The sequence below is a fragment of the Dromaius novaehollandiae genome, chromosome 6, assembly GCF_036370855.1.
Source record: "Dromaius novaehollandiae isolate bDroNov1 chromosome 6, bDroNov1.hap1, whole genome shotgun sequence".
NCBI lineage: Eukaryota > Metazoa > Chordata > Aves > Casuariiformes > Dromaiidae > Dromaius > Dromaius novaehollandiae.
The window spans coordinates 16845597-16869151 of NC_088103.1; the positions used below are offsets into that span (position 1 = coordinate 16845597).

Consider the following 23555-nt stretch of genomic DNA (forward strand, 5'->3'; position numbering starts at 1 on the left):
ATAATTACTTGACTAAACCAGGAGTTTTGAAAGAAAAGAAAAGAAAATCTTTGGGTAATATTGCTATATATTTTCAATATTCCTGTAACGCAAGAAACCCTTTTTAAGTATTCCCAATGTCACTGTAAGAAAGTAAATTATTTCTAGGTCCTGGTCAGATAACATGTATCTTGCCTCTGATGCAGGTTCCCCAAAAATGTTTTTTTCCCATGCAAGAGCCACAGATTTCCTGAGGAGCCTGGTTTGATATGGCTCCTAAGGGAAGAAATGCTGTCAGTATGATTCCAGGAAGCAATAAGCACCTTCATGAAAATAACTCAAGTCCCCATCCTTAATCCCTGCCTATCCTTTTTTATCTGATGGACTCAGCGAGGGCTGGAGGATCACTGCGCGGCTGAAAACGAAAGGGAGTTAACAAGATGTGACCGGTCAATGGATAAAACAAAAGGCAAAACCGTTTACTTTGTCTAGTATCTAGGTGTCCTTCTCATGCACAGGCAACAACGATGTGGATCACGGTGGGTTTGGTCTGCTGCTTAATCTTTGGAGGGCTGCGTTGGGCTGGCAGCTCTTGTCCGTCTCAGTGTAGCTGCACCTTCCATAGTCTCAGCGAAGGAACAAAAGCCAGGTATGCTGATATTCTCCAGAGGGGGGTTGTTTTTTCTTTTCTTGCTGGGTTTTTATTTGTTCTCCTCTGTGAGGATGCTTGGAGGAGAAAATGTTGTGGCCAGACATCATGTCTGTTATTTTTCCAGTCACTTTGTACTCTAGCTTTATTTGCAGAGGATTAGCTTCTGAAAACACAGTAAGCTGATTTCAGAGAAAGCATTTGGGCATCTCCTCTGCAAGAACAGAGCCACCATAATTACCAGTGGTGCAATGGCAAAAAGGAATACAATTTAAACAAAATTTTCTTTTTCTATGTTCATACTGAAAATGCTGGTTAAGACTTTATTCTGCTCTGCTGGTTTGTTTCTAAGTGTAACTAGGTTTGACTTGTATTACGGTATCAAAAACTGCAATCCATTCTGTTTATTTAAAAAATTCTTCAGTTGGAGTTTTTACAGTTAGAAATAGATCCTAGATGAGAATGAAGCAAAAAGACAGATGATAAGAAGAAGAAGATAACACAATTCACAGACTGCAAACTTTCAGGTGAAAAAGACAAGACCAGAAGGGCAGCAGTTTTGGAATGCAGCGCCATTAGACAGACAGACAGACAGTGCTGTGGGAGACTTTAATCAAAAAGTCTTTTTGAAGCATAATTGCAAAGTAATGCTGTGAATTTAATGAAATATAGGCTACATTTTTATAATGTGCAATTCACAGTAGAACAGGTTTTGTGACAGAGAGTATTTGCAAACTCCTTTGGAAGAAATATTTTTTCCAGAGAAGATCACAGTACAGGAATGAAAGGCTGTCCTCTCTGTTTTCGATCCTCATGAAATGGATCTGCTTTCTTATCTCTTCTGTGGTGCTATAGATTTAATACCAAAAGCTTTCCCAGGCAGAAGCATGGTAGAGACACAGGTAGTTTATAATTGTTAAAAAGGAGTGCAATAGCAAGACAGCCTATTATTACTCCATAAATGTCATAGTTCCCGGTGAAATTTCCTTTCAGTGACTGGAAATAGCTGTAGTGTGTTTTAGAAGATAGGTAAAAAAGCTAATGCCCATAGGTCCCCTAAGGAACATAATGTCACTATTTTTTCTGCATTATGATTCATATTTCTCACTAGCAGAGGGAGGTTATCTCATAGATTAATTGTTTAGTGCTCACTGACATAGTTTAGGGACATAATGAGAAGCATTAGAGCACATTGCTTCACTGTAATAGTGTCTCTATTGAAATTTCTGTCATGCCTACATAGAAAATGTTATATTGAAAGAAGATTTCCGGGTTTTTCTTATTTTATACCTTTTGTTCTTCCTCAATATCTCAGCCTTCAGCTGAGGTTGGGCAGGATTTAAAGCCACCATAAAAGTGCTGGATGAAAGTGATGTACTGTGTTTTGATTATAAATTAACAATTTTAACTGAAGGCTCAAAAAGCATTTAACTCCAGGAAACTTGCATGAGCAGTTCAGTGATGTTATTTATTTTTGCTGATAGTAGAGGAATAATTGCTTTCAGCCAAAACCAATCTAGTTTTGGCAGCTTTGCAATATTCTTATTTATCAGCGAAGCAGGATGATAAGAAAATGGTACTTGACTGATCACTTTACATACCTTGCGGTACCTTGCTTAGCATGTGGAGTGGAACATGCCTATCTGACCCTGTTACCTTTTGCAAAATAGCTTTGTATTTTGTTAAAAATTTGCCTTTCTCTCTTTGCTGATAGTCAAATTAAAGTGCAGTCTGAGAGGCCTATTTTGTCTCCCTTCATTCCCCATGGTTATCTGCAATTCCACATCTTGACAAAGTCAAAGTCATATTTTTGCATATGAAGGCTGCAAAAAAATACAGCATGGGATTTTCAGGATTTGACATCTAGAGATCAGAAATTGGAAGGAACAATTCAGTCACACAAATCTCCCCTGCTTTTAGCATAGCATTTTCCAACGAGTTAATTTTCTGTGCTTTCACTCTTTTTAGTTGTACATGCCTGCAGTGAAATGAACTGCCCCGTCTCTGCACAACTTCCAGACTATTTCATAGTGAAGCAGTGCTTGCCGTAGTGTATTTCCAGTGAGTCGTTAGTTGACTTTCTTGTCCTTGTTTCATGAACCAGAGATCTTGTGCTGTATTTAATCTGCGTTATTTCCTCCCATCCCACACTTCAGTGAGGCTTCTTTTAATATGTCTTTTATTGCCCAGTTTATGGATCATTTTGTTTTAACATGAACTAGCATCCTCTGTTGTGTATGAATATTGTCATTGCTGTCTGTCATAAATACCCTAAAAAAATTTGAAAGAAAGAAAGAAAGAAAGAAAGAGCACTGTACCGGACTCAGACTCATGCCACTCCAACAGAGGCAGAACACTGCAGTCACTTCCCAAAGGTCCATGTATGTGCAAATTACTGCAAGTTAATGTAATTGTAGTGGTGATATATAAATTGGCAGCAAGTAAGATATGAACAGAATAAGGCTCATGAAAAAAGACAGGCAGATCAAAATCTTGTATTAAAGTAAAAGTGTTTCAAAATATAAGGAAGTCATGTCTGTGTTTGCATTTCCCCACCAGGACTGTGCTGTGTAATGACCCTGAGATGACTCTCACGCCTGTGAATATTCCTGTAGATACATCTAAGCTTCGGATAGAAAAGACAGCCATCAGGAGGGTGCCGGGGGAAGCCTTGCATTCACTCCACAACCTGGAGTACCTCTGGATGCCCTATAATTCCTTGGCCAGCCTCAGCGTGATCACCTTCAAGGGCCTCCGTCGCTTACAGGAGCTGAGGCTGGATGGAAATGACTTAATATCATTCCCCTGGGAAGCCCTTGCTGACATGCCCCAGCTAAGGCTTCTGGATTTACACAATAACGAACTCACCTCAGTCCCCCCAGATGCTGCTCGTTACATCAAGAATATCACCTACCTGGACCTGTCTAGCAATAAACTGATGACTCTTCCTCAAGCTCTTATTTCCACCTGGGCCAACCTCCAGGCAGTTCCTTACTTTCCCAATGATAATTCCAAAATCATCTTAGGTAAGAGAAATAATTGATTTTGCCTGGGGCAGAAATGGCAAGAGATCCAAATCTTACCGTAGCATTTTTATCTACAGTGGTTACTGTACTATGTGCAGGGCTAATTTAATATCCCATATAAAGTGTGCATTAGCAGTGCCTCAGAACTCCTTCTCACTCAGAATAAAGGGTCTTTTTAGTGGAAATTCATTTACATCTTAACAATCTCACCTCAGGCACCCCACACCCAGCTTATTATACCAAAAACTTGGTCACTTGCTTAAATCTTTGTAACAAAAAACTAGTGACACTTCCTCAAGCCCTTGTTTATTTAATGACACTGCCATTTTTGACAGAAACACAAATCATTAATATGTTGTTTTCTAACAATAACTACTATAGAGTTGATCACTTTTAAGCGGCATTAAATAAAAAGATGGACACTTATTATGTCCAAATTCAGGCAGACGAAAACTGCCGCTGAGCATAAAACCTGGGCCAGGAGAACCAGTTTGCCCTAAAGTATGCATCTTTCCACCATCTTATTTATCTATTCACAAAGAATTAAACAGTAGTCTCCCCAAAGCCACCAAGATAGTAGTGCCTCCAAGGGGAGGTATAAAGTTATACAAATCCACTTCATGGTGGCAATTCTGGGCTCTTCAGAAGTATGACTGTGGAGGAATTGTCAATTTTTGTGTCAAAGAGTATGGTACAGATGGCTGTCTTGAATCCTCTGAGTTGCAGGATCCCCAAATGAAGTTTTGAGCACATTTAGTAGTTCAGGGGATTACTACTGAGCCTTTTAGCCACAGTACACTGGATCAAATCCATGTCAGGTCGCTGATGGCCCAGAGTACTTGCCATCTGCTGTCTTCATTTGATGTAAAGTGACCCAGCTCTGTTAATTCCGTTTTACCCATGGGGTGTGTGTGTCTGTGTGTATCACATCCTCAGCCACCGCAGGTTGGATGTGAATTCATGCACTTGCTGGTTATCTCAGCAAAGATGTCACAAGTTTTTTCTTACTCCAGAAGCACTGTTGGTAGCTCAGAGAAATACCTGCTGCTGCTGCTGCTGCTGCTGCTCTTGTTCTCTGGATAAACTTAGGACAGGCGAAGTTTTTAAAACCAGGTTGCGGAGGAGAAAGATCCAGTACTTTAAAAAGAAACAAACTGCTGTCTACAAAGCTTTTAGTGTCCTTAGCAGATGTTTTTAAGGTTTGATTAACATTAGAAGAGGAGCAGGTGCCAGGTGCAATATCAGGTTCTTTAAGCCAAAGATTAAAGATTGCCCATTTCAGTTGTGGCATGACAAGACACTGCCTAGGTCATACTTTTTATTTATTTTGCAGAGCCAAGTTACACGTAAAAAATTTATTACATTCAATATGGATTATGAGAGTATTTTGTCAGGAAGAACAGATCATGTCTTCATGCTCTGGCCAACCTGACTGTTTGCATAACCGGCAGCACATAGGTTGCTTGCGCCAGGATCTTAAAAAAAATCATGCAGGGAAATAAGTATAATGCTAAGATTCACATTACAAGGTATAGACACTCCTGCTCCTAAGTCCTGTCCTGCTGACACCCCCAGGCACCCAAGTGTATGAAACGCACATCCCTTGGAGGAGCGGAACTGGAGAACACAGCTGCGCATTTTGGTATCTTTTGGCTCATGGCTGTTTCTCATGGAGCCATAAAAAAATTCATGAATAATAAAGAGTCAGCCCAGTGCCTTCAGTTGTCTAAAGCGCATCATTATGAATCCTCTTCAGAGCCCTCGTTTATAGTTTACTACAAGAAAAAGTTTCAGCAATAGCTTGGCAGCTGCTAGTGTGCCAAGGCTGCAAGGCTGTGTGTGCGGGAGGATTGCCCACGTGAGCTGCCAGAGAGAATGGGCTGTCGTTTGGGGTAGTTTGGGTTAACCCTCAGGAGATTGCGCTGGGAGACCAGAGAAAGGGCTGAATTAGAGTTCGGGAAGAGGCAGGTGCTCAGATTTCTGTTCGCTGCTGATTTAGGTTGCTGTTTCCAGCTGCGTGAAAGGCTTCTCAGTGCCCTGCAGAGTTTGCTCTGTAAGAGGTTTCTCAGCTCTAAGAGGTGTGCCCAGCGCGGGGGTGAGCAGAGGAGCGATTTCTGCCCCTCGTGCACCAGCAGGCCGCTGTGCACAGGTGTGCATCGGGGTTCCCCCCTGGGCACGCGGGGCAGAGCAGGGGCTCCCCAGCAATGAAGCTGCAGCCTCCGGGCTGCCAGGGCAGAGGGAATGGGGACAGGGTGAGAGCAAGCGTGTGCCCAGCACAGCCCCAGCCCCCCTCCACCCCGGTGCTTCCAGTCGCGGCTGGCTAAAAGCACATTTTATTCTCTTAAACAAAGAGGCAGCCAGAGAGGACAAAGCTTACCAGCATGGGAAAGGGGGGAATGGCAGGACGAGGGGTACAGGAGAGGCAGAAATTAGCTTTTCTTTTTTCAGACAAGGGTAGCAAAAGAAGATGTGTCAGGGCACTGGCAGGACAGTCAGAGGGTTTCCCCCACCCCGCCTGAGATCCTCGTTCAAACTGCAAAGGGGAGAGAAAAAGCCGAGTGGCTCTCGGAGGTAATGATGTAAAGTGTCACGAAGAATGGCCCTACTGGTTATTTAATCCATGGTGATTTCAGCACAGTGGCTAAAGCATCAGCAAAGAAAGTTAAAGCAATTATTTCACCAGCACATCTAGAATAAATTACAGTGTTATCTGGTGTGTGAAGTCAGAAATATGCAGCAAGCAAAAATGCCATAAAACAACAAAGCCAAGCTCTGAACATTCAGTCTTTATTTAGTCTCATTATTGTTAATATATTCATTTATAAGAAGGGCCCTCCCACCAAGGCCTGCCACTTTCAACCCCCCTTGCAAGCCCAGGGAGGATAGTATGGAAGGATATAAGCAAGAGGGTTTTTCTAGCAGAGTCTTTAGGCAAGTTTATTAGAGGCATCAGTGGCTTTTGATCTACTCTGCATTTCTGTTGACTCTAGCAAATTCCAGCAGCCCCTTGATGTTCAGGGAGCCTTGTGGTGTATCCCCATACTTGTGTCAAAACTTGCTTCTTGTGTGGAAACCCACTGCTGGCATAACTACTGCTGCAGCGCATCAGGTGGAAACAAAAGTGGGCACATGAGTGTGGGCAACCTTTCTGTTTTCCTAATGGTAATTAAGGGGGAGTATTTATACTGCTTAAGCCCGCTGTGAAGGAGCACAGCTCGCTCCCTTGGCAGGATGGATGCTGAGAATAGCTGTGCTCCATGCTTAGGCTTCAAACAGGTGTCTGGATTTGGATGATGCAAATATCCCCTGTGCTAATGCTGCCAAATCATTAGAAACCTTCAATTGTCCATATCGTAGGTGAATGTGAATATTTTTAAGTATGATAGCATACAAATTTTATCAGAATGCAGCAACCTCTGTTCATGGATGTGCAATGCTCTAGTTCTGATTTTGCTTTTTCACTACCATCTTCATAGGTCTGTTTTTAATAATATCCTATTTTTTGTGGAATGTGAGTTCTGTAGGTATGCACTGAGACAGCAGGAAAAACGAGAAACACTGTGGAACTCTGAAAAGAAGTGTGTTCTTCAATATACTATCTTATATGTGTATATTCCTAACATAATTTTTGTCTGTTTATGGGTTTTAATATAGCATAGCATGTATATTCTTTAATTTATTACCTAAAACAGTTCTTTTATCTTATATAATGTAAACTAACATTTCAGGAAAAACAGCTGAATCCTAAAATAATGAAAGAAACAGAGTAACAGGACTGGAAGAGGCTTCATACAGTCAAGTAGGATCACCTACACCTATCGCAGGCCCGACAATTGGCCTGACAATCTGGCTAATATTTTAAAAATCTCCAGTGACAGGAATTTCCTAGCCTATCTAAGGAAGAGATTCTAGTTCTTTGCCATACTGGATGGTATAGCAAAAAAAAAAAAACAAAAACAAAACAAAACAAAAGAAAAAAAACGACAACCCAACCCAACCCTCCCTCACAGCTAGTTGATTTTGCCATCCTGTGCTGTTGGAGTGACTTAATGCTCTGGTTTCTTTTGACAGGTTTGCAAGACAATCCTTGGGTGTGTGACTGCAGTCTATATGAAATGGTCCATTTCCTAAATTTCCAGTCGCCTAACATAGCATTTATAGAGCCCAGGCTGAAATGCTTCACCCCCCGGAGTCTTGCAGGAGTCTTCTTCAGCCAGGTTGAGCTAAGGAAGTGTCAAAGCCCAGTTGTACATACATCTGTAGCTAAAGTAAAGACCATCCTGGGCAGCACCGTCTTACTGCGATGTGGAACAACAGGGGTGCCCATTCCCGAGCTCAGCTGGAGAAGGGCTGACGGTGCTCAACTGAATGGCACAGGTGGGTTTTGTTTAATTTTTTTCATGTCGATTGAGTGAGGCCTGCACCTGTAATTCCTGTTGACTGTGCAGCACATGGGAGCTTCCAAAGAGATAAAATGACAGCAGATCCTTCCCACTGAAAAAAGACCAAAAAAGTGATGCAAAATTAAGATTATAATTCACTATAGTATTGTGATTTTTTCCAGACTATAAAATTACTCACATGTTGATGTAAATGTCACCAAATAAATATAGTTGAACTATCATGTGGAAGAGGTTTTTTTAGTTTTGTTTCACAACAATTACATGGTGGTGAGATAACTCAGGTGGTTTTCAGCAAATCTGTTTGAGCTGGAAAAAGGAAATATGTCCAGCTGTAGAAAGTCTAAAGTTAGTTGTTTAGTCCCTGAAAAGGCTCCCACTTAACCATTTTATGGGTTTGTGAGAGCTGCTATTAATCAGTTAGTGAATATCTTTGGCAGAGAGTTGTCTGATGTGAATTCAATTGGGATTCAAATCTGCAGTAGCAAAAAAGGAAGTGTTGCAAACATGCAGCGTTAAGGCACAGACAAATTAAAAGAGAATAAAGCCACTGAACTTCCAAAGGATACAACACTTCAGTAAAAAATGCCATGAGTCCATGAAATGGTTCATTTTTGATGGATTGACAAGCCCTCTTGGGAAATTCTTTCCTCTCTGGAGGAAAAAGTGCTGAGCAGCTCCCCCTTTTGTGCTTTCCCCTCTTGTGGGAGAAGCCTTTGAATACTGCTGTCTTTGTGACCAACCATATTTTCATTTCCATTCACAGGAATGGCTGGGCACAAAATTGCAGGGTGAGTTAGTCCTTCAGTGCATGAAGAGTTTAGGGAAGAAATCTTTGCTGCATTCAAGTCAGTCATCATTGATTTTTTGCCCTAGAGGTCTTAGATCAAGACCTGAAGTCTCACCCCCCCAAATGCTACAGGCTCATGGGTCCAGCCATGACTTTCACAGAGGGTCTAAACCCAGCTGACAGATCACCAAATGTTGGGTCTTCAAAGGGCTACTGAGTTCCTCGCTGCAGCAAAACCAGGGGAGAGAGCATTTTTCTTTCACAGCAGTGAAACCACTTGTGATAACCACTAGTAATAAACATCTTTTGGGGGGATCTTCGTAAGTTGTTGGTCTTTTGTGCACAATGTGCAGGATGTAGCGGAGCAGCTCCTTGTGGTGATAATGTCCCCCATTTTGCTGCAAAGATACCTTCTAGACTTGAAAGAGAGCCACAAAAAATAAGATAGAGAATGCTTTCCTGAAAGCATAGGTTGAGTGTACTTTAAGCTACAATTGAGACTGATGTATTTTGTGCCTCATTAAATCTGACTTCAGTACTTTTCAATAAAAAGTTGCCTGAAAATATACACAATTTCTCAGCAACAGCAGCATCTGTGCCAGTGCTGTAATGCAGCTGTTTGGAATGGTGGTATTCTGAATAGAAGGAAGTGCAAAGCAGCCCACAGTCTACATGTAAAGGGGAAGTGCCCTGGGAAGATTTGAAGCTTTATATTTTTTTTAATATTCCTGTTCAGATAATAATCGTACTCAAAAGATAACATCTGCTGCTCTTGTATTTCACTTCTATCAGAAAGAGTCCTGATTCATAAGGCTTAAACTTGAGCTCACTCAGGCCCTGGGGAAATTTGCATCCTGTCTTACCTTTGCCTTTCAGACTTCTCCCTGGTTTACCTTTCAATTGGAAAGGGCAGAGGTGGTGGTATGTGCTCATCCAAAGGAGACTGGTTAAATGAAGGAGAAGGTATTCCCTTCTGCATAATCCCAGGCCCTCCCTCCCCTTCCCCCTCCTCCCCCCCCCCAAATAGAAAAAGGCAAGAAAACCTTGTCTTAGCCTTCTGGTAAACCAGGAGAGAAAATCAACTTTGAACTGTGTGTATATTGCTCAATGGAGCTGTCTAATTTGGTAAGAGATCACACTTTCATGTGTTTGGCTTGATATAAAGCCTAATTTCAGAGTAGAAAGGATATTATTTTTCAGCCACTTTTCTCCTCATGTTTCACATGTGATTCTTAAAGAAAAATCTCCACTGTGTTTCTTCTGTGATAGAGAAAAGTGCATTTACTGTTCAGATAGATTGTGTTACATCCCACTCTCTCCACTGTTTTAAGTAGTGTACCTACATAAGAACTGTTGAACTTCTTTTTCTTGAAAATGGAACAACCTTTTCTGTGTTGTTTTCAAGCTGTATATCTGTTTGGAGGAAAAAAGCATGAAGTACTTCACAACCATTTGCTTTGAAGCAGTGTAAATTGCAACGTACCCTAATTTCAGTGTTAATGTCCTTTCCTTGGGTTTACTTTGATTTTGTAACCTGCCTGCTGGCAAAAAGAAATAGTGATTCTGCTGTATCAAGCAGACATTTGGCTGATTGAATCTTAATATTTTACAAAAAATGCTATTAATTTTATTGTTGATCATCTATTTATTTTGCACTTCTCCTTACTTGCAGTGCACCAAGAAATTTCTAGTGATGGGATGAGCTGGTCTATTCTGGGCTTGCCTGTGGTCTCTTATCTTGATTCTGGAGAGTACATCTGTAAAGCAAAGAATTTCCTGGGAGCAACAGAGGCGTTCATATCCCTCATCATCACTGATTCAGAAAGCACAGATGACCCCAGCTCTAACGCTAAAGGTGTTTGGAGTGGAAAGGCAAGCGGGATGGAGGCGGCTGCCTACAATGACAAGCTAGTGGCGAGGTACGTTATCACCACCTCGACTGTACCTACCCTGGGAGCCAAAACAGGCTCCGAAGAGAACCTCGTCCTCCAAAATGCGGCACAGAACGGCAACTCACGAAACCTCCTGGCGAGTCCACCTACCAGTCAGCAGGAGCCAGAGCGAATCGTGAGGTCAGTCAGGGTGATAGGGGACACCGACCAAAGCGTCACCCTGGCCTGGAAGGCGCCTCTGGCAAAGAACACGACAGTATTCAGTGTCCTCTATGCCATTTTTGGAGAGAGAGATATGCGGCGGATCAACGTGGAGCCAGGGAAGACCAAGGTCACCATTTATGGGCTGCTGCCGAAGACCAAATACATCATGTGTGTCTGCGTGAAAGGGCTGATTCCCAGGAAGGAGCAGTGCATCATATTTTCCACAGATGAAGTTGCCAGCGCAGGGGGAACCCAGAAGCTCATCAATGTGGTTGTGATCAGCGTGGCCTGTGTCATTGCTGTTCCTCTGACTCTGGTGGTCTGCTGCGGAGCACTGAAAAGGCGCTGCAAAAAGTGCTTAGTGCGGAAACCCAAGGAAATTCAGGACTCCTATGTCACCTTTGAAAGCCTGTCTCCCGGGGCCAAGGCGAAAGGGGTCGAAGGAGAATACTTGACTAGACATACACCAGATGAGTCTAACAGGTTGCTGTCTGCCCGCTCCAGTGTGGACTCGGAAGCAATACCAAAGATAGAGGGGCAACCTAATGAATACTTTTGCTGATTGTAACTTGTGCTGTGAAAGCACACACGGCTGTATATATAACTCTGTTCTACAGACTTAACGTCGCAGGTTGCTGTGTCAATGCTAATGTCTCCTGACATGCTCTGGAGGAGGGTGCAAGAGGTTAATGGTGCCCAAGCTTTACAGGAACATATTACTCTCCCCACTTGGGGTTTGCTGTTTTGTGACCAATCAAAAACTTCTGTGATAACAGTCATATTCTCCTGGATGACTCTTAATTTTGCAAAATGAGGGGTGCACACTGAGTGTGAGAACATTAAGCAACATTTTTGAGCAAATGGTGTTCAGTGTTGTTTAGTACCTGCTCTGCAGTATGCTGAGTATTTTATTCTCAGATTTTTTTGAAGTTCTTTAGGTTGACAGCCTGGAGAGCATTCAATAATTTTCTTGTAAGTGTATCTACAAATGTGAAGATTGATAGTCTTATCTGTTACAGCCACCACCTTTACATGACATATGCAGCTTGATGCCTAAGAGATCACTAAATGCAGACATACAGCAACCTTTATATTATGTCCAACATAATAACAGCTTTATGCTCTGAGTTCAGAGAAATGTGCAAAGATACAAATCAAGAGACAAAAAACAATCCACTCCTAAGAATACATAATAGGGAGTGCTTTGTGGTGACATTTTGGCCCTGACCATGTTTTTTTTTGTTTTGTTTTGGTTTTTTTTTTTTTTTTTTTTTTTTTTTTTTTGGTTTAGTTGAACAACAGTATCACACAGGTCTTTCAGTATCAGGCCTAGCTGTCATTTGCTGCAGTGTTGTAATTAGGATATGTTTTGTATCAGCTGTGCTAGTTAAAACCGTACAGTAGCCTACTCTGCAAGTTGTGTGTGGGTGTTATAATGGTTTCTAACCATGTTTGACGAAGTTGCATTAGACTGTTTTGCAAAAGATTCCCAGAGCTGCCAGCTCTCCTGATGAAACTAGTAGTGAAGACAAAGGAGCCTAGCCGGCTGCTTGTGCCTGGGCATCAAAATACCTCTGCTCTGGGCAGAGCTGGCACATGTGGTGCAGCAGTAAGGCCTCTACCTGGTTAGACTTCAGTGTACGTCCACCAGGGCACCAGTGGTGGCATACTCTCAGTGCTGGTGGACAGGTTTCAAGCATTTTGCAAGTTCAAGAACCCTAAAAAGACATCCTATATTCATCCAAATGTACTTTCATAATGAGGATAAACTGATCAGTTTAAAGTCCTGCGAATCTACTGGAATTTGGATGTGAGTGCTTATCATGAAGCACTTCCCAGTTGTATAATTTTCCACTCCAGTTGCCTATGTAGGAATACTGAATATAATGTTTTTCTCTTTATAATAAATATCTTCATGAGGAAATATATATGTTCTGCCAAATGTTAAAGGTGAGGAATCCAGCCAAGTTGAAATGATAACAGATGAAGCCTCAGTCTTTTTGAACTGTTTTGAAATGTGTATTTGTAAATGTATTTGGAAGAATCTACATGCATATTCGGGATGTGTACGTACAATATGGGTTAACAAAATCCGCCGACTGGAATGGATCCCTGTACAGATTTTGGAAGTCCTGTTCATCCAGAAGGATTTCAGTTATGTCAGGTTACTGGGCCTGATGGAAAGAATGAGTCATTCGATCTCAGCCTAACTACTAGCTACATTAAAATAGTTTCTGTCTGCAGTCTCTGTATTCCTTACAGTAATGATAAGGGAATTCTCCTGTACTGGAATAATTTGTTAATTCCTGTATATAATAATTAATGCTACTTCCCTCATGGAACTGCATAGATTGCTAGGTTTACAAATAACATTTTGCGATATGCTGTATTTTAACACAATAGATTATCTGATGAAATATATAGCATGTAATAGATCTATTGTTTATTTATACAATTGCATTTCCTGTGGTGATTTTTAGAGTCTGTCTTCAAGGTAGAACAAAAATATCTTTCCTGTAGCATGCTTTGGAATGGGTTACAAGGGTTGCTGTTTTACTGGGCCTGATTCTGCGCTCATTTGCAGCAGTGCCACTCTGGGCTGTACTGAAATCAGCAGCAGGAGTCCAGGCTGACATGGTACTGGATGTGTAATTTAACCCAGAAGAATCAAGTCTATGCTATAAGCTCTCCAGGGGTGAATGGAGTTAAATTAGCGAACAGAACCAAGGGCTGTCACATAAATGAGGTCTGCGGGACCTGACCGGGAGCGAGAGGTATTTACTTTTCAGCTGCCTGGAGTCATGAGCTGGGCGACTGAGTGTGTCCTTGTCAGGCGTCCCTTCCCTCTGAGCCCGCGGCACCCCAACAGACTGCCCATAACTCGGCGAGGGACAAAGTCGCCAGCCGGGCCAACGCCAACGCTGCTCCGCACTTGCCGGGAGGGGAGAGGAACGCATCTTCCTGTCATGTTTGTGAATGTGTTAAGTTTTATGAACTTTATTGAATACCTCTTGCACTTTGAATAAATAGTGATCCGAAATAGAACAAATGTGATTTTTCTTTTCAGTTTCCTATGGTGATTCTCACTCACTCATAGGAAAGGCCATAAGGTTTTAGCATCTGAACTGCTATTGCTGCTTGAAAACAACCTCTCTCTCTCTGCTGGACTGGTGATTCACACAACAGGCAATAGGTAAAAACTTGCATGAGCTCTGTGGTGTCTGGTATCAGTCAGAAGAGAAACCCCATCCTTGCTAAACTGTGAGTGAAATTTTAAGCCATCAAGTAAACTGATTTTTTGCTGAATTGATGGAATGTGAAATTTGAGGCTTTGGGTCAGATTTTCAGTGGTATGAGGAATATAAAAAGGCAGATAGATACTTATTTTCTTCTTTTCTTCTTTTTTTCTTTCTTTTCTTTTTTCTTTTATCTTTTCTTCTCTTTTTCTTTTTTCTTCTTCTTTTTCTTTCTTTCTTCCTTCTCTTCTTTCCTTTTTTCTGTCTTCTTTCCTTTCTCCATTTTCTCTTTTCCTTTTTCTTCTTTTGTTTTTCCTTTTTTCTTTTTCTTTCTTTTCTTCTTTCTTCTTTCTTTTCTTCCTTCTTCTGTGTTCTCTTTTCTTTTCTCTTCTTTTTCTTTACTCTTTTTTCTTTTACTTTATTTCTTTTTTCTTTTTTCTCCTTTCTTCTTTCTTTTTTTTTTTAACCTAAGAGGAGTTAGGCACCTGCTTCAGCAAGGTCAGCTCTGGCAAGCTTTGCTCTCTGCTCGTAAGGCATTCGAATGGAGCAGGCTCAGAGTTCAGGCAAGGAGAACGTTCACTCCTGGAAAAGTTTCTTACTCAGTTAAAGTCAATCCTCCAACACACGTGCTGTAAGAACCGAAATCGCTCCTAAACATATTTTTAAAATCTTGAACATCTTTTGGAATTACTACATTAGTAGCCTTTTGTTTTTATTTTTTCTCTGTCGTTTGACATTTGGTTTTCTTTGGTTTTCTTTCTGCTTATATAATATTTCTTCTGTTAATAAGCCCTTTATGTAAGGTTTTGATCAATTTGTTGCCTTTTCAGGTTTACTTCAAATGTGTTGGCACTACTTAAGAACAGGAAAATATTTTGGAAGCTCTTGGGGTACAATATTCCCTGCTTTCTCGCTTTAAAACCATTTTTCAATTTCTTCTCATGTTAGGTTTGACCCACTTTAATTATACTCTGGAATATAGGTGCTGTCAGCCTGCATTAGGCAGGAGGTTGTGCTGGCTGCCTGCCACGGCCAGCGGGGCCTGGCCGAGCGCATCAGCGAGCAGAACCAGGGGCGCCTCGATGGGCTGCTGATGTGAAGGGGTACGGCAAAGGCAAACACCTCCTTCTACAGTATCTTTTCATACTGGGAAACTCAGATTAGTATAAAATTGAAAAATTAAGGATAAGTTGTCAAAAAAAGAAGGTAGTAGTGTTTTAAAAATGCATCCAAATAGCTCTCTGAACTGTGCTGATTTTGTTTTTCTTTTAGAGTTATGTGTTTAAAAGGCTCTGGAGAAAAGCAGCTATCAAAATGGGGAAAGAGGGCAGAATAAAAATGAAATAATGTGCCCAAAGCGATTGAAAATATGTATTGCAAGTAGCTGAAGTGCAAGAAGGAATGTTAAAAAAAAAAAAAAAAAAATTAAGGCTTTGAAAACTGTTTTTCCAAACATCCTAAAAAAGTATCCAGATTATCTGGCGAATAGATTCAAACATAGGCTAATACCGACTCTAAATTGTAAAGTTTTTCCAAATATCTTTAACTGAGTATATATGAATGTATAAAACAAATTCCATAGATGCAAAATATTGTTCAGGCTGATAAATGATTTAATTCCAAAATGTGATTTAAGCATGGTGGAGGGGCTGTAATGTTGTTAAACGTGGTCACTCTCACATTTATTTCTGTCTGCCCAGAGAGACTGGTCTAAAAGGCCTTTAAATGACTGGAAAATGCAGGACATCATAAAAGTGTTCACATGCATGTATATAAAAACTTGTGAAAAGAAAACAGGAACTCAAAAATGTCAAGAAGGGAGAGTAAAACATTTTTCAATATATTTTCAAAAATGAATTGACATTAAAGAATGATTTTGAAAGTATTCAGATGGTAAAATAAAACCAAAAGGTTAAAAAGCCCCTGGAAACCTGACACCAAAATGCCTCAATACCAGGAGTGCTCTGGGAATATCTAGCAAGCTTCAGGATGTCTTTAAGCATCATTCAGTGCTAAAGCAATGATGTGGCTCAGTGGGAGCAGCACCAGCTTCAAAGTCCGGGAGAAGAAAACACAGATCGTTGCCCAGGACAGAGCAAAAGAATTGTCCCCAATTTACTTTCCTATGAGTCAAAATGAAAAAAGAATTTTAAAATTGCCAGCAAAAGTCAAACTGTTGAGAAATAAGTGTGCACGTCCCAGGGTGCGGGAGACCGCCTGGAGTGAGTACCGACACTTTTCCCCTCAGCAGTGGCCGGGGGAGGAAGGTGTTGTGCCTGTACTGAGTTTTATACGTTATTTGCTGATGTCCTCCTGGCCTCGCCATGGCCGAACACACGCCAGGCTGGAGCTGCAGGACCTGGAGGCACCCGGCTGCGGCGAGGGGACGAGAGCTGCAGGCTTTACAGCTGCTGTTGTGAAAGGAAAGTCTTGCAGGCCTTGCTCTAACCTGTCGGAGAGGCCGGGAGCGGCAGCCTCCACAGCAACGTCAGCGACTGGGCCTGTTTTTGGCCCTGAGGCTGTGCATATTTGCACAACCTGCGGATCAAGCCGGGGCTGCGCGTCAGTAAGTCTGATGTGTCGGCACCTCCCTTGACAGTGGCACTTAGAAAAATGCCACATGGAGAGCCGCTAACAGCCTCTTCCTGACGAGGGGTCGCTCGAAGCTGGGCGAACACCCAAGGCCATTCGGTGCCAGCAACCAGCAGATTTGAGGACTGCTGAAGACATTTGTGTAGCTGGTGTGTCACTTTGCTGGGAAAGGTTATGTTTCCTTCACCTCGTGCTTTTCAGGATGTTGGCTTTGTGGGCGACTTTTAAGCACGTCATGCATGACATCCTGGTGCATCACCCACCGTCATCCTGAGCAGCGTTTCCTGGCTAAGTCACGGCCTCCGCAGCTAATTTTCCTTTCCTTGTCACTTCACCCTGTCCTTTATCAAAGCTGCTTTTTCAGTCCTGTACTGTTTGGTGTAACATGCATCGTATCTGAACTATCAGGCTTCACTCCAGCCTTCACCTCACGTAGCCTCTGTAGCAAGGATTTAGGATGGTGATAGCGCTGGCGTATGGGCTGTAAGTCTCAATCAGCAGCCTGGACCCGGTTTCCTACAGGCCTGTGTGTGCTCGTCGGTTCAAGCTGGAGTTTGACTCTCTCGCCATTGCTCAGAGCACAGCGTGCTGCTGCCTTTCGGCGCTTGCTTTGGCAATAAGTGCGATCTTTTAAATTCCACTTCCCAGAGATTAGTGGACAATATCTCTATGGAAATTTATTTTGACAGCTTGGGTTTTAGACAGCTTGTTCTGCATTTTGGCTTCAACCAGGGTGCCACATGACATTAAAGAACAGCTGAACTGAGTGGACATCTGCTGTCACAAAAGTGACCATTAAATTTACAAGCAGGTGTAAACTGGGCTGAATTTAAGGGACAATAAAACCCCAGGCCTGCAGGTGTGGAGTGTAACCAGCAAGGCTATAGCTAAGGCTGTTTCAGGGTTTTTTTTTTTTCTTTTTTCTTTTTCTTTTCAGACTCCCTACCCACTAATTCATCTGATTTTGATATGTAATTCACCATTAACTTTTCAGGTTAACACTGAAGCTTAGGAGTACGCATGGGGTTTGGGAGTATTTTGAGAAATGGCCTGCAAAGAGCAAATAAATATTAGCCTGAAAACAGCAGTGGCATCGGCCCATGATACTAACTGATACCACTTGGTTTAAGGTCCTTTTCCAGCCTTGTGGAAGATGGGTGGGACTGGGAGTAGAGCTCATGTGGGAGACATGAGACCAAAACAACTGCAATCCTCTTTTCTGCTAATCAACCCACTTACTCAGTTTCATGTATTTCTTTCTATCAGAAAAGTGTGATTAAAAGTTTACTTGCTGCATTTCAAGACATCAGGCATTATGATACCCCGTACTGTGGCCAAAAATGCACATGGGGAAAAAAAAACCCAAACGCCAATAGCTTATACTCTGTCTATAAATCCATTAATGCATAATGATATTCTGATCTTTTTCAAGAAAGACTTTTTGAACACGTCAATTAACTACAAAGTACTTTCGGACCCTCACTCCAGGCCTTGTAGGAGTGCCATGAATGGCAGGTGACCGGGCCCACAAATCCCAGCCCATTGCTTGCGTCCTGGAGGCAATCAAAAAATGTCCCTGGTTTTGTTGATGACCCTGCCGTGGCTGAAATAAAAGCACCAACTGATTTAAAAGCCCCAGCCGCCATCCTACGTCTTTGGTAATTACACTGGCCACGTTATTGCCCCGTGCCTGGAAGCCAGATATAGCGCTAAGCCGTCAGGGGGATGCTATAAATGTTTTTCTATCCTGGTCCTGTAGGTTAGAGGTTAAGTAGGTTCAGGCTAATCTTGATTTGTGACCCAGCTTCACACCTATTGGCAGTGAGGTTAAGCCCTTTTTCCGATGGCATGATGCCTTCGGCAAGCTGTAATAAAGCCCATGCACACTAGATGGCCTCAGGAGAACACCCTGTCACCCGGAATTGTAAGTGAAAACTGCTATTTCTGGGAAGGAAAAAAATAAATCAATAAATCTGGGTACTCCAAATCCCTTCTCATGAAATTAGAGATTTAAACTCGGTTGTTCGAAGTGGCTAAAGGGCATTAGGCACACATCTTACAGAGGAAGCCAGAGAACTTAATGAAATAATAGCACTAATATTTTATATTTAAACCATAGATGTGAACTTCAAAAAAAATATCCTATTCCTAGAGAAGGCCAAACACAGAACTGGCTACAACAACTCTGTTGATGTTTTTGTACCAGCATGTGACAGTGGGGATAGTGAGAAAGGATTTCTTTTTTTTTTTTTTTTCTTTTTTTTTTTTTTTTTTTTTTTTTAGGAAAAGGTCTTCTCAACTGCATTGACTACGTTTTAGGAGTAGGTTTCTTGCTCACCATGTGTAATAGTATACCCTGCAAATGGCTGTGGTCATGTTTTGGGGACTGATGATGAAATAAGGCATTGTGAAAAGCCAAATTACAGCTGTGAAGTCTGGCCTTTACTGTGGTTTTTCTACTTTTATGAATGCCATTAAAATATTGGAGATTGAGTGAGACCTCTTTAAAAAAAAAAAAAAAGCATGTAGATGTGCGAACTACTTGTGTGCACTTGGGAACAGCCGCACTTTTGGCTCCAGGTACCTGTTGAGATTTCCTTTTTGTATTATCATCCAAATGAACACTTTGGTCAAAACCTCCATGGCTAAAGAATAAATGCAAAGAGTGGTCCCAGAGGTGATTTTTAGCACTTTGGCACAGGCTATGAACCATATTACATGTCTTCTTTAGGGTCTGGTCCCTGGCAGGATTTATTTCTGCGTCAAGGAAGATTACAGCTAATAGGATTTGCTCCTTGGAGGCTGTGGGCATGTTTGGTGCAAACCCTGCACAGTGCTTTCTTAAAGAAGAATATGGACCCTATTTTTCACATTTTTCTTCTTCTTCTGGCCTTTCACAAGATAAATCCATCTCTATCGTCTTGTGTCACGGGATGCTCTTGTTCTAAAGACGGTTTTGGAAGGTAAGAAAGCTAGATACCTAGTCCTAGCATCAATTCATCGGTGTTGTGAGAACTAAAACCAAGCAGATGGCTGCATGGTATGCTGCCTCTAATACTTGTATATTATTAGCTTGAGCATATAATAAGATTTTTCACAGCTATGTAGTTGCATATGTACTAATTTTTAGGCATTAACTGCATTCTTTGTGGGAAAATGGGTGTAAAACCAAAATGAAGGATGTATTATTGCTTATGAAAGCCCTGTATGTAGTACCTTTTAATTCTTCAAAAGCCCACTGAACTGTACAGAGAACTGGTTTGTTAGCCATGAACACAGTGTGTGACGTGGTGAATTTTCTGGTTTCCTCTTCAGGAGTTTGCTCTGCATGTCTGCGCTGCTGACAAAGATCCCTGAAAACATCCCTCAAGACATCAGAAAAATTAGGATAGAAAACTCTCACCTAACAGAATTGCCTCGTGGTTCATTTTCAAATGTCAGTGCCTTGGAGTACCTTTGGCTCAATTTTAACAACATCACGGTTATGCACCTGAAGAGCCTCGAAGACCTGCAGGCCTTGAAGGAGCTGCGGTTGCAGGGGAACAAATTAAGCTCAGTGCCATGGACAGCATTTCAAGACACCCCAGCTCTGAAAATCCTGGATCTGAAGCACAACCGGCTGGATGTCCTTCCTGAACACGCGCTCAGGTATCTGCCCAACCTGACCTATTTAGATCTCTCCTCAAATCAGCTTACTGTCATTTCCAGGGAGGTCTTCTCCAGCTGGCCCGTCTACCAACGAAGCCAGCGGGCAGAAGGGAAAATGGACCATGCTGCCAACGCCGTCCTGGCCCTTCACGGCAACCCGTGGCTTTGTGACTGTCGCCTGAGAGGATTTGTCCAGTTTATCAAATCCGTTGGCCCACCTATTATTCTGATGAATTCTTATTTAACTTGTTCAAGCCCAAAATTCAGGGCCGGGAAGTTTTTCCATGAAGTGGAGCTCAACAGCTGCATGAAACCGCTCACCTCAGCCCTTGACACCAACCTGACGGTCCCGGTGGGGCTGAACGTCACCCTGACCTGCTACGTGCAAGCCAGCCCTTCCCCAGCCGTCTGGTGGACCTACGCACTCAAACTTTTAAGGGCGTTTAATGGTAAGCACAGTCATTTTTTTTATTTATGGTTTGCTACTCAAAGTATGCAGGCCTTCAGGCCAGCTAGTCACCACCTGCGCGCCCAGCCTGCGTGCAGCATCATGGTTTTGAGCGTTGCATTAACCCAAACAACCTTTACCGTCCTGCCTGTCTGGGCAGCTCCAGCTGGCCTGGGAAGAGCTGCTTCAACAAGGAGCTTGGGCAAAGACGAAAGGAGCAGGGTCTCATTTTTGTGGTTATGTGTGAGTTTTTATTAGTAGCTCTTTCAGCATGATACATGATGTAAGAACTATTGATAATACATCAATCATATATATGTGTTATAATAAATATGTAGTTATCTATACATATATATGTACATGGGTATGTGTGTAAACGTGTAGTATGTGTAGTTATGTATTATATACAAATAATTATTTATGTGCGGCTCAGCATATCTCTGTGTGTGTGTGTGTGTGTGTGTGTGTGTGTGTGTGTGCGCGTGTGTGTGTGCGTGTGTGCGTGTGTATTTTTTTATATAGATATATGTATATATTTTTATATATATATACATATATAAAAATAAAACTGTACCATATAGGTACATATCTGTCGCTACCTTTATGAATGTACCGTGTGAGTGTAAGCATGCACACCCCAGCGCATGTGTGCCTCTGTACTATTCCCCTATGTTTTCTCAAGAAAAACCCAAAGCACAGATGCCCAAAAGTCCTGGGGCCTGACTGCATCCGCTCACCTGTTCTACAGCCACCGATAGATACTGCCGTTCTCCATAAAACCCATGAATTTATCTATTTATTTCGCTGAAGGCCTCATAATATCAGTCCTTTTCCCTCCCTCCCCTCCTCCAGGCTCTCACCTGCCCTTCCTCATGCTTGTTTTCACCAGGAGCCTCCGCTAGGGAGAGGGCAAGCTGCAGTTTCCGTAAAGGCACCATGCCTAATGCGTGCAGCGCGCGCCCACGCTCTGTGTGTGCCCAGCAAGCTGCTACATAAACACGACAGCTTTAGCCAGCCAGCTTGGACGCACATGGGCTTTACTTTTGCATTTTAGCAGCCCTTGCGCATGCCACGCTCAGGTGGGGGCTGTGCAGGGGCACTGGCACTGACCCCCTCTCCCCCGCAGTGTCCATGCAGCCGGTGGGCGAGGAGACGGTGCGCTCGGAGCTGCACATCCCAGCCGCCCGGCCAGCTGACGCCGGCAGCTACACCTGCGCCGCCGCCAACTTCCTGGGCAACGCCTCCGTCGCCATCGCCCTGCGGGTCGGGACGCCACTGGCCGCCCCCGCTGCCGCCACCACCGCCACGGCAGGGCCCCTGGGGGCTGGCAGTGCTGAGGGCGGCGCCCACGTGGAGGTGCGCATCGCCAAGCAGACGGTGTACGGCATCACGCTGGAGTGGCGCGCGGCGGCCGCTGAGCCCGGCGACACCTGGTACACGCTGCACCTGGGCCGCTACGACGCCGCCCGCAAGGACACGGTCTCCGTGGGCCCCGGCGTGCACACCTACTCCGTGGGCGACCTGCTGCCCGCCACCAAGTACGAGGTGTGTGTGGCCGTGCGCGACCAGGCCCCCCGCAAGGGCCAGTGCGTCGTCTTCGTCACCGGCAGCGACATCAGCCAGCTGGAGCAGCGGGAGAAGCTCATCCACATCGTGGTCATCGTGTGCGCCATGGTGCTGGCGGTGCCCGCCGGCATGTACGCCTGCACCGCCGAGGCCCGGCCCGGCTGCCTGGTCCGCGGGCTGGCGCCCTGCCGCCGGGGCCGCCGCGGGGACCGGGCGCCGCGGGGCGGCCACGACAGCAGCCTCGACAGCCTGCCCGGCGGCAGCGAGGACGGGCTCTGCCGCCCCGGCACCGCCGCCAGCAACGGCAAGCGGCTGCCCCGGGCGTGCGAGGAGCCCGAGCGCCCCGGCAAGGCCCGGCCCGGCCACAGGAACAGCGCCGACCTCTACTAGCCCCCATGGCCAAGAGATCGCGCCTTGCTTTCTTGCCAATGTGAGGGTTCTGGTTCTAGACGGACTCCCTCAGACAGCACCTGCGTGCAGAGGGGTGTCACGGTGCTGCCCCATGCAGGGCCGTGGCGTGGGGCCGGGGAGCCGCCAGCAGGGTCCCAACTGTGGGGCCAGCACATGCACGAGCGCACACATACATGTATATATGCGCGTGTGTGTGTGTGTGTGTGTGTGTGTGTGTGTGTGTGTGTGTGTGTGTGTATATATACATACATACATACATACATACACACACACACACACACACACACATACACACTCACATATATACACACACACACGCGCGCCCCCCCCACCCCCCGCCCCGCATGCCCCCCCACCTCAGAGTCACCAAGTAAAGGAATACAGCTTGGGGGGGGGGGTGGTGTTAGTTTTTTTTGTGTCAGATTTAAGCAGCCAGTTAACATTAAGGGCTCTAATATGTTTCTCAAGCTCAAACAGATAATTAAAAATGTTTTTCAATATATAAGTAAGTTAGTTAAGAACATTTGACCATGTGTGTGAGGTTTTGTTTTTTTTTTTTCCCCCACAGTGACTGCTCCACACGCGCGTGTGTGTATGCACATGTGCATGCATGTGTGTATGTATGCGTGTATTTTTTTTTTTTTTTTTTTTTTTAAGTCACAGTCACTGAGTAGAAGTGATGCCTCTCTCTAGAGGCCAAAAAAATAAAAAAAA

The 23555-nt window shown here is 43.6% G+C and overlaps 2 protein-coding genes across 2 annotated transcripts; both read left to right on the forward strand.

The window, feature by feature from the left end:
• Window positions 1–414: 414 nt before the first annotated feature.
• Window positions 415–12178, forward strand: LRIT1 (leucine rich repeat, Ig-like and transmembrane domains 1). The gene is made up of 4 exons (XM_026116721.2): window positions 415–628; window positions 3188–3654; window positions 7726–8031; window positions 10517–12178. The coding sequence occupies exons 1-4, from the start codon at window positions 507–509 to the stop codon at window positions 11500–11502; spliced, it is 1881 nt and encodes a 626-aa protein (XP_025972506.2). The 5' UTR covers window positions 415–506; the 3' UTR covers window positions 11503–12178.
• Window positions 12179–19392: 7214 nt separating this feature from the next.
• LRIT2 (leucine rich repeat, Ig-like and transmembrane domains 2) lies at window positions 19393–23072 on the forward strand. Its single transcript, XM_064514475.1, has 3 exons — window positions 19393–19731; window positions 20084–20865; window positions 21991–23072. The coding sequence occupies exons 1-3, from the start codon at window positions 19487–19489 to the stop codon at window positions 22818–22820; spliced, it is 1857 nt and encodes a 618-aa protein (XP_064370545.1). The 5' UTR covers window positions 19393–19486; the 3' UTR covers window positions 22821–23072.
• The last annotated feature ends 483 nt before the right edge of the window (window positions 23073–23555 follow it).